Source organism: Cuculus canorus, chromosome 1, assembly GCF_017976375.1.
Source record: "Cuculus canorus isolate bCucCan1 chromosome 1, bCucCan1.pri, whole genome shotgun sequence".
In the NCBI taxonomy this organism is placed as follows: domain Eukaryota; kingdom Metazoa; phylum Chordata; class Aves; order Cuculiformes; family Cuculidae; genus Cuculus; species Cuculus canorus.
Window position 1 is genome coordinate 81,512,525 of NC_071401.1, and position 11,796 is coordinate 81,524,320.

At 41.6% G+C, this 11,796-nt stretch overlaps 1 protein-coding gene across 3 annotated transcripts in view; it reads right to left on the bottom strand.

The window, feature by feature from the left end:
- The window catches only part of BCLAF3 (BCLAF1 and THRAP3 family member 3), a 34,319-nt gene that overhangs the window by 20,755 nt on the left and 1,768 nt on the right, over positions 1-11,796 (bottom strand). For all 3 annotated transcript variants that reach the window (XR_008452595.1, XM_054081507.1, XM_054081520.1), the window contains exons 2-3: positions 3,663-3,734; positions 336-914 (exon numbers count right to left, since the gene is read on the bottom strand). Coding sequence is in view for 2 of the 3 variants with exons in the window: in XM_054081507.1 (XP_053937482.1) it covers positions 336-914; positions 3,663-3,703 (620 nt within the window). In the remaining variant the exon portion in view is untranslated. The remainder of the gene's footprint in view (positions 1-335; positions 915-3,662; positions 3,735-11,796) is intronic.

Sequence of the window (11,796 nt, forward strand, 5' to 3'; positions counted from 1 at the left end):
ACATAAAGCAATTTACACTTGCACTAGAGAAGAAAGCGAGAACTTATATGTGCAGAATGTTGGACAGCAGAATGCGTGGCAAGTTAACCCATAATCCCTCACGCCAAGGTACAGATGTGCAGGGGCTCCTAAGAGGGAAATATTATCCTTTCATACTCTAGCCATCAATACGATTTACTTAAAAGACAAATACGTCACTACTACCAGTCGCCCATAATTAAACTACAAAGTGGCCAACGTGTTTCAAGGTGGGTATCTTCAACTATAATGAAAACAGACTTTCACTTGAGGCTTTACACCACAATACCCAGGTTTTAATTATTTTATTCCTATACCTCTTCTGTAAAGAGCTCCTTGCCGTAAATTCATCAGAAACTCTTCTGGGTGACTGACCGTACTTCTCTTCATGTAACCTCTGGTGCCTCAAGTCATCTTCATGCCATTTTCTTTCAAGTTTACATGAAGCCCCTAAAGGTCTATGGAAAGGTTTCATCCCTTTTTCATTTCCAGTGACTTTGTAGTGCTGAAACATGTATCTTTCTTCCATTTTGTGTTGGTAAAACGGACGATCGTGCTCTTTATAAGGTAAGTCCGAGTATTTTGGTGGTAACTGGCATCTCCTATTGCTTTCAGTTCTTTCAGATGAATGCGTTCTGTAGGGCTTATAATTGTAAGTATCTTCCGTGGGAATTCTTTTCAGGTTCGGTGAAGGTGACCTACGTTCATATATTCTCTGGTGGTTATTTCTATGAGGTGCAAACCTAGAATTGCTTTGTCCATATTTTTCATCTTCTGTTCTCCAAGTTATAGGCTTCTTTGGGTCCTTACGAAAGCTTTTATATTCACAGTCATAATTAACAGGAGCATGCCTTTGCCTATGGTGCTCCGGACTTCTAAATGCTGGAGATAAGGACCTAAAACAAAAACAAAATCCACTTTGAATAGTCCCATAAAATTGAATCAACCTCTTAAAGAGAGTATTAATACCTCCTTTGGGAACAGTTTAGTACACAATTTTAATCAACTGGTAAAAAAAATAAAAAACAAGCAGAGATACTCAAAGTGGCACTTGCCTGGCTAGAGTAGGAAGCTTACTTTTTATCTGTTCAAGTTTGCATAGTAAAAATACCCACTCAAAATAGCAGTAAGTCAATCATTTTTCTCTTTGCATTTTTTCATTTAAAATTAAAAATAATTTCCTATATATGAAGTTTCCACTACATTGAACACAACCGTTATACACATTTTCACACTTCTCAAGTATTCCCTATCTTTTTCAGTGCCAAGAGAAAAAAAAAAAAAAAGAGGAAGGGAAAAAAGACAAAGAAGAAACCTTTCTAGGTTTTCTTTGCCTGACAAAACAACCCCCAAACCGATTGAAAACTTTATAAAACATCCTATTTAAAATGTCACATAGGTAGGCTTTTTCCTGCAGAAAAGAGAGTTTGAGAAGCTGTTTTGGTCTTTTTGTCTAATTGGGTGTACATGTATGCGCAAGCGCATGCATACATGTGCACTTCCACACTTATTGCAGCTTTTACTACTAAAGATTCAAAAAAGATTCTACACTCCCCATATACTCTTTAATTAAAACATCCAAAAATAATAAGTTGAAAAAAATCAAGGAAGTAGCTTCCTTTGTATGCATACTGCAAATGCAGAGTTTGGCATAACTATTTGGATGGTAGTATTCAAAGAGTAGTGGTCAATGGCTCAAAGTCCAGCTGGAGATCTGTGACGAGCGGTGTTCCTCAGAGGTCTGTACCGGGACCGGTGCTGTTTAATATCTTCATCAATGATATACCCATATGGTGGGTATAGAGAGGTGGGCTTGTTCAGCCTAGAGAAGGGAAGACTCCGAGGAGATCTTATAGAGACCTTCCAATACCTCAAGGGGCTACAGGAAAGCTGGAGAGGGGCTATTCATAAAGGCTTGTGGTGATAGGACGAGGGGGAACGGGTACAAACCAGAGAGGAGCAGATTTAGACTAGACATAAGGAAGAATTTCTTCACTATTGAGAGTGGTGAGGCACTGGCACAGGTTGCCCAGGGAAGCTGTGGATGCCCCATCCCTGGAGGTGTTCAAGGCCAGGTTGGATGGGGCCTTGGGCAGCCTGATTTAGTGGGAAGTCCCTGCCCATGGCAGGTGGGCTGGAACTAGATGATCTTTAAGGTCCTTTCCAACCCTAACTATTCTATTATTCTATTTGCTCCATTTCTACAAATGAATTCAAACTCAGAATCACAGATCTTCATAAATTACGATGGCTACTTTCCAACAGCACCCATGCTGCTGGTGCCGCCCCATGCTCTTCTGGTTATGGCTTGCATTTTAATGAGAGCTGGAACGTTCCTCCCTACTCTTCACTCAAAGGACACAACTATCAACTTAGCATGGAAGTAGATAGAATTTCTCTTTTTGAAGAAAAATAAACCCAAACATAAAAACCCACACAAATTTTTCAATGTTATCCAACAAACTCCCATGGTTTTGGTCATCACAGTTTAATTAGTCTATTCAGAAAAGCAACCCAAAACCAGCGAAAAAGTAGTTTCAAATTACACACTAATAGCTCTTGAAAGCTTAAATTTGTACTGCAGCCTCCCAGTCTTAAAACCTTAAATTTACATTGCAAGTCACGGAAATTAAGCAGGTAACTAACAGCATGAAGTAACCTGGATGTTATTCTGGTGACATACACCAGTGACACATACTGCTAGTCTAGTGTCCAAAAACAAGGGCACTGACTCCCATGCCTGTAGTTCGCTTTCTGCTGCAAGGCATATCTAACTGTGTTAAAGATCAATTTGTGCATCAGCCCCAAAGGCTCACAAAGCCAAAGGTGTCTGAACTCAGAAGTAGTCTTTTCAACAGTCAATCAGGCCTGTCCTGTAGACCAAGAAAGGAAACAGGAGTGTGCAACATACATTAAGTGTCCCAGGTGGCGTTCGATTAAAAATAAACTTAACTAGTTCGGTGCTTGGATTTTGTGCTTAAGGTAGTTCCAAGTCCCAAAACATGGATGCTGAACAAGGTTCTTGGCAGACAGCAAAACTCTAACATCTCCAGCTTAAAAAAAAATAATCAATAACATTGTGAGTTGGGGAAAAAACTGTAGAAGCTGCTCAGTTTGGAAAACAGATTATGGTTTATACGATACACTCTACAAATCACAATTCTGGATGGACTCCCCCTCCACCCCTCACCCCCCGTTTTAAGTGCTAATATAAATCCTTAAGTGCTAATATAAAGCTACATTTCACAGAATCACAGAATCACAAGGTTGGAAAGGACCCATTGGATCATCGGGTCCAAACATTCCTAAACCCTAAACCATGTCCCTCAGCACTTCATCCACCCGTTCCTTAAACACCTCCAGGGAAGGCGACTCGACCACCTCCCTGGGCAGCCTGTTCCAGTACCCAATGACTCTTACTGTGAAGAATTTTTTTCTGATATCCAACCTGAACCTCCCCTGACGGAGCTTCAGGCCATTCCCTCTTGTCCTGTCCCCTGTCACTTGGGAGAAGAGGCCAGCTCCCTCCTCTCCACAACCTCCTTTCAGGTAGTTGTAGAGAGTAATAAGGTCTCCCCTCAGCCTCCTCTTCTCCAGGCTAAACAAGTTTCAGAACACAATTTCAGAACACAAGTTTTATTTACCTCTGTTTCCATCGTGGTGATCTTGATCTAGATCTTGTCATCTTCTCACGTGTTTATAAGGGTTTCTTGAAGCTGTAAAAATGACATGATTTACTAGTCTAATAAGAGAATTGCACTACAAATTACAACAGGGACAGCTGGTTTTAACAAGCACATCATTAGATACTTCAATGTTAGTGTGAAGCCTGTTTCAGGATGTTTTATCTCTCATTCCCACTTTAAGGTAATAACTTTTTTCCTAATCACTGATCTTAGAATACACCTTATTTCTGTTATAAAGATTTTGATATTTGACCATTGCTCCCTTTTTCTCTCCATTTTGTAATGCTCTCTATTCACTCTGGTTTTGAACGTTAAAAATCTCACAAGCAAGGTGCAGCAACTGAAAAAAACACTGCAATTGATGATATGCTATATGCTAGAAAGGGAAGAGACAGCCAGCTTTAAAATCATGTTTATGAAGAAATGTTTTTGCATTGAGTTATATTCCAAACTTCATATACACTGAGCTTCATCTGTAATATACACCGATTATACTACATACTATGTTACTATATATATAATTATATTATATACATGTGGCTACAGACCACCTGTAAGCTTTAACTGCTCCATCAAGATTTAACTGTTGTACCATCACACACTTTATCCAAATAAAACCATGTACAAGAGATCGCTTTTCATCTTTATACTTAGCTTGTTAATAACCTACTAGCTAGAAACACATTTAAACATACAGCAGATGCACTATGACAGAAAGCATTGCTCCTGAATCCTCAAAGTAGCTCTGGACATCCCTTCTCATACATAAAAGCTACAGAAGAATGAGAAAAATACCAGTGTAATCTACCCTTCTTGCTCTTCTTTGCAAAATGATACTAGAAACTTGGTAGACAAGCGATGAAAGGCTACACAAACTCACCAGTAACATGACTGGTGAACAGGAATATAACAATTAGTCAGTATTTACTAAACACAAGGATTAAAACAGAGTGAGATTATCAGGTAACTGGTTAAAAGTTGGAATTTGAACCACATATACCCCTGCCTAATTACCACACGATGCTGCAAAGGCCAGAAATACAAAGATAAGAAAACAGATCCATCAACAGCTCTGAAATTAATGAAAAAACAGTCACTTGAAACTGGAAGAATACACCCAGGTCAATGTCACCGTATAAATGCTCTGGTAGTTTCTCTAAGTATTTGCTCACAGACACTCACAGAGAAAGAAAACTAGTCTGGACTGGCCAAGTATGCCCTTTGTGACATTCCCAGTGTTCGAGTAATTTCTTTAACTGACTTTTTTTTTTTTTACCTGACTCACTAAAATTGAAAGGGGAGAAAAATGAGTAAACTTTAAGCCACATAAGAAGCCTGGAGAAGTAGGTGTGCACCCAACATGCCTGACCCATTACCTCGCTGCCCCCCATCACTCTAATTGATCGAATAAAATATTACCCCTTGCTCAATCTGATTTTATGTACAATTAACTAATGGCTAAACTAGCAGTATCTTAGAGAGCATACAGCATGCTTCAGATGTCTATCACTGCAAGTAGACATTAGACAAGCCATCTACTACATTTCAGAGCAATCCTAGAAGCATTCACTTCCTGCTCATGAAGTCGCACTGGTTAAGCTAACCTGACAATTATTTGCAAGACACAGCAATTACCTCTTGAATTCATCTTTTGAAATCTCAAAAGTCCCCTGTTTACTGCAACAGTATATGCTCCACAATCAATCTTTCTGTGTGACAAGATATGAAGCTGTAAAAGGTGCTGCAAGGGACAGCGAAACAAAACCAGCAAAACCACAAACAAACCCCAAAGAATGTAAAATGCTTGTTTCCTGAACTTTCAAATATGAAAGTTAGCATCACCTCTTAGATCCTAAAGACACAAGGCTGAGGACTGCACATCAGGAATCAACTTCAAGACCTTTGCTAACTCGAAGATGATACCAGCCAAAGTTAAATACGATGCTCCAATGCCAGTACACATATTAAATATTTTTTCAAAGGAAAGTAATATTAAAGACCAAATCCTATTTTTCACCTATAGTATATACCTTACCAAACTGTATTTCAGAAATAAAAAAAAACCCACTCCGTTTGGCTAACACATTTCCAAGAGAGGTGTATGTCCCACAAGCTTTGAAGACTCATTAGGATTCTCTCTCTTCTTGTAAACTTTAAAAAGTGACAGTGTTTTATATGCCATTCAAATTCTTCCTTTCCAGCTTCCCTTCAGTTCTGAACTTTATCGTTCATTTTAAGTCTGTAACCACCAAAAAGACAAAAGTAACATTAAACTCCACCCAACCATCAAACAGAATAAGTCAGGCAGGATCTCTCATCACAGACTAATCAAGCCAGAAACTAAACATCCATAACCAGAGATTCCTTAGTCTTTCAAGACTGGCAAACAATTGTACAAAAGCATGAGGAGGACTGTAACAGCATGTTCTAGATCTTGCTTTTGGATAAAGACAACTACTGTAATGAAGTTGTCTTTATGAATGACATAAATGAAGACACTCCTTTTGTTCAGTGGAAAGAAAGTGTCCATTTGTTTCAATGCGCCTCCTAAATGTGACCCACAGAATACCATTTCCTCACAGCAAGACTCAAGACGCAAGGCGAAACATACAAAGGCAGCAGGCACTAAACCCCAATTACAACTCACAGTGTAACACCAGAGCCACAAATTAATCTATACAAAATCTGAAAGCATGTCTCTAAATTTAGGTTTAAATCGTCTTACCTAGGCCAGCAATACAGTTCCGCAGCAAAAGAAAGCTTTCTGTAGAATGGTCCCAGGTAGCAAACCTGTCTACAACAGAATTACTTGAACCAAGTAAACGCCCTATAGTTCCCCGGTGAGGCATCTGGGTGATTTTGAAAAGCAAGGTCACGTTGGAGCAGAGGCACCAGGACCTGCTATGCTCTGAATTTCACCAAGTCCTCCTGCTGTACTTTATGGGACGCTGTCACAACAAAAACAAAATAAACTATTTTTTTTATCTAGGAAGCATTATTTTTCAGTTTATAGTGCTGCTTGTGTTTGCTGTGTTATAAGAGTAAGTCACTCATTGGAGGAGTTATCAGTAGCGGTGCTTAAGACAGTTTAAGTATTAAGGGGTACCCTACCTTTTATTTTCTCATCCTTCACTTTTGCAATTGAAATCAGAGAACTCCCCTTTCAGGAGAAATGGCCTCAAGCTGGCTGCCAGCTCTCCTTTGATTCCACACTTGAGACCAATGCTTTGACATGTACGAAATTCTTGAAGTGCCTGTCTACTACAAACCTGAAAGAAGTACCTTGGGAGAAGTAACTTGAAAATTACCAGATATTGTCTGTTATGTTCTTTCAGAAAGGCCATCCATTTCTAATAACTTGCTCTCATGAACAAAACCACCTCCAGTCTCCTTGATTTTCTCTAGCAGGAAATACAAGAAATCAGAAATTACTGCAGTGATGCATTTCCTGGGGCCTACAGAAAAGCTGGAGAGGGGCTGTTTATCAGGGAATGCAGTGACAGGACAACAGGTTTAATGGGTTTAAGCTGAAAGAGGGGATCTTTGGATTAGAGATTAGGAAGACATTTCTAACTGTGAGGATGGTGTGACACTGCAACCGGTTGCCCAGGGAAGCTGTTGCTGCCCCCTCCCTGGAAGTGTTCAAGGCCAGGTTGGATAGGGCCTTGAGCAGCCTGGTCTGGTGGGAGGTGTCCCTGCCCATGGAAGGGGTTTTGGAAATGGATGATCTTTAAGGGCCCTTCCAACCCAAACCACTCTATGACTCCATGATTCTCTGATGTAGCTGAATGGAGGGGAACTGGAGCTCTTTCTAATGCAGCCAGCCCCATACCAGCAAGCCCCAAACAACTAAAACCTCGCAGATAAAGCATAGTCTTGAGTACAAGCAGGTAACTCTCCAGTAAACAGACCACAAACACGTGGACTGCTTTACATGTCTTTTGGGTGTCTACAACAATGATGGAAGAAACCCTATACAGGAAAGGTCAACAGTAGCAGCACTCACCATCAAGTACTCTTCAACTGCCATTTCACTTGCAGTGATGGGAGATGCCATATCTCATACCTTTGTAAGGGACTGTGGGACTGTCACTGGACAGTGCCTCCCAAATCTTTTAGAGGCTGAAGGGATAATCAAGCCTTTCACAGGCTGGGTCACATAGCAGACACAAAGACAGATCCTGACCCTTGCTGCAAAAACTACACAGCTCACTATTCTCCCACTCTGTGCAGCTGAAAGCTTTTCAGTTGCCTGTCTTCTAGACAGGGATCAACTAGAGGCTGCAAGGGACACGCCACAGCATGTATTCCTGCAGTACCTTCTCAGAATAGAAAAAACAGGAATTGAGAGTCTCAACACCAAGACAGCCAAGTACCTGACAGAAATACAATCAATTTAAAAGCTCACCTGCAATCCAGACTTAAAAAAACTAAAATGGAAGTAAAGATCTTGAAGCCTGCAATATAGAAAGCCATTTATCCTATCCTTAAATGAAAGCTATAAAACTGGCAACTTCTCTAGTTCCTAAGTTAAAATAGAAAATTCAGAGGCTGTCCCATGCAGCCATTGTCCAAGAAGGACACAAGCCTTAACATATTCCTGCCCATGCAACTTCCAGGCAAATCATATCACCTCAGACAGCAAATGCCCAGGGAAGAGTGTAAGAATAGAGAAACATCTCCTACCAAACCTGCTTGAACATTTCTGAACCTGTAACAGGACTTCACATCTCCTTTAGCCAATGCTTCTCAGACCGGCTTGAGTATCACCACCACAGGCAGAGGCTCCCAAGCCACACTACACCCATTTATCCCTATTTTTTCTATTAAACACCTTCAACATCAAAACCACAGCTCCCAGCTAGCACCTCCATTCACAACCCTCAAGCCCACAAGGGCTGGAGGAAATACGTCACAACGTGCACAGTGCAATGCTGAACCATGTCCCAACATTGCTGCTTCAGCACCAGAGGGGCAAGAGCAGAGTTACATCTCTGCCAGCCCATGGTGGTGACTTCCAATTCAAGGCACACAGCCTCAAGGTAGGACACAGGCAACAGGTTAGAAAACTGTAAGCTAGAACAGTTGTCTAACTCAAGGACCACACCCTGTCTGAGGCAAACAGAACTCAGCTGAGGGATTTCTAAACCATTACAGCAAGTAACAGATCAGTGCAAATGACTGACATCCAAATTTCCATCTTTAGTTTCCTCATGAACCTCCAATATTCCATGAGTTCTCTTTTTGATTACTCACCCCTTCTCCTGGGCTTTTGTGACTCTGAGTGCCTGCCACATCTCCAAGGTTATGTTTTGAATGTCCAAAATATTTTGTAGCAGGTCTGGCAGCACCCTCAGACCACTGCAGCTTCAGCTGCACTGGCAACACAGCCTGGAGATGACACCACCAGGGAGGCAACAGGGCTGTTCCTTTTATTTATTTCCCCTTTCCTTTCTTTTGCCCTCTTTTTATCCCACGCTACATTTACCATGTTTCTTGATCTGGTGCACAGCATCTCCCCAAGCAGCTGTGACTGAGAATGGTGGGCAGCGATGGTGGGAGGCAGCGCCATAAGCCCACACTCCTGCTGTGCATGCCACAACCCAAGTGAGGCGAGCTCCAACGCTCCAGTTTGTCTGCTGAGAAATATCCTCTGGCCTCCCAAAACCACAGCCACTGCAGCTTTAGCAAACTTTTTGTCCTTCTTCTCAGCTTGTATCATTTTTCTTTGGCACAAGCTGAGCAAGGCAGGCTTGCCAATACTCACGCTCACTAACAGAAAACCAGACATTATCCTAACAAGGTAAGTGTCCCACACAGTGGCAGCGTGCCCACATCACTCCCCTCTCCTTGCTATACAGAACACCTATCTTTACATATATAGAGAGAGGTAAAATAAAAATTATTATTCCCCTCACACTCCCAGTTAAAAAAAAAAAAAAAAAGACTAAGTACAGAAAGTACAGGCCTAGCTGAAGCATACAGCACTTCTTAACAGACCACTAAAGTTTAAGCAATTCCTTGGGATACACAGAAAATATTCCCTGCATATTTGAGCAGAAGAATAAAAATAACTGTCCAGATCTACTGAGCATGTAACTTAAGCTCAGTGGGATCTCATTTAAAACCAACCCATTTAATGACACTAATTAGCAGGCGATGCCTCACCTTTGCAGAAAAACAGAGTACAATGCCAACTTGGAAAGACTGAGCAGGATAAATCAGTATCACATAAAAAAATAGGTATTTCACTCTCAAATAAACCCTTGGTGTACAAAAAAAAAAAAATAGCACAACCTATGACCATATTGGTAAACCATTTCTGTAACGGGTGATAAAAGCCTCTAAATCAATACATCTATTACAGAGCTCTAAAAGTCACAGCACCATCCCCAGCCATTTCTGCCTACCAGTTACTCAAGGGACACCAGAAACATGTTAAATCCTCTCCTACCCCAGAGGCAAACTACAACAACTTCCTGCCTACTGAAAGCTCTCCAACATGCACAAACCATAATGGAGCCCTTTGCTTTTTCACCTTAAGTCACAAAAACACCAGAAAACCATAAGAAACCCTTTATTCATTCAGAATCACCAATGCCGTACAGCAGTGCTGCCAGGAGGCCTGAAAGTCCAGGCTGCCTTCCCCAGCCATACCAGAGAAATGAGCCCTTGCTGGAAGACTCCCCAGCACCGTTTCCTCCCTTCCTCAAAGACACTGAGTGCCTGCTGCCACCTGAAACAAAAAGCAAACCGAACCGTGTACAACCACATTGTTTGCCAGCTTGCTGCAACACCAGCAGTTACCTCCTGACAGGTGAACACCCACAAGGCAAGACTGCACTGAAATCCAGTCCATCTCATCACAGTGCAGGCAGGCAGAGAGTTGGTTTGATCACTCTTACAAAACCGGTGGCAGAAATACCAGTTATTTTGCTGAAGGCAAATGTGGAGGAGTGCATGGACACCCATTAAGGCAGATAGCTGTTTATCAGGATAACAGGGCGTGCCTCTAAAGGAAGTTAATTAATTTCAGCTCACCTCATCAACACCAATATTTAAAAAAAAAAAAATTACCAGAAAAATCCTCATAGCTTCTGATTAGTCCTTCAGAGTGCAAAGATGAAAACAAGGGGAAAGACTTAGTCATGCATGTTCTCTGTCCCTCTCTGCCCAGCCCTGTGTCTCTCAGCCTGCCACAACACAGCTTCCGTCACCAGAGATCCTTCCATGCCTTTTGCATATTCCTCCTCCTCCCTTCCTGGCATCCTATTCTATGCTCTTCCATCAGCCGTCCACACCTAGCAAAACTTTCACAGAAGATTCACTTTTCCTTGGGGCCCACAAACACAGAAGGTAAGCAGGTAATTAAAGTCTCCCAGCAATTCGAGTGTCCTTTGTTTCAAACTCTTTTAATTCCGGAACCTAAAGTATATTTACAAGTGACTTGAGGCATCTAAGAACGGCAATAAAAACTAGGCATTGCTGGTTTTGGATGGAGTTGAGCCAAGCGAGAGGACTGCTATCACTGAGTCCTCCCAAGACATCACTGCCCCCTCAGATGCGTATAAATAATTGTGCATAGTCAACTAAACCAACTAAAGGAGGATCAGGAAACAGATTTGGTCAAATCAGCACCAATTCACCTTGCTCTGGTTTGACTCAACCCTGAAAACATATTAGGCTAAACCAAAGACACGCTAAAACAAGACATGACTGCTATAAAAAGCCTGTACTGCTTTAAGTAATTATAAACACACCAACTGGTGTAAATCTGTGTGCGACAACATACAAATTACTAGGAACAGGGACTGCTGGCATTTATGCCCTGGTCACCTTCCAATGAAAATGCTCTCCTTACAGCTGCAGCAAGCAGCAACCTCAGCTCTGCTGTGCTGTTCACCCAGAGGGATCACAGGAGGGGTGATCCCTCCGGATTTTCTAGAAGCGCCCAAGATGTGAAGGCATGGCACTGACAGCCCCACGGTACCCCCTGTAGCCTCTGCTTTGTTCCTGGCTAAATGCTTGAGCTACAAGCATTCCACCTCAAAATACACACACGGATGCATAAAATAGAATAATTTAGGCTGGA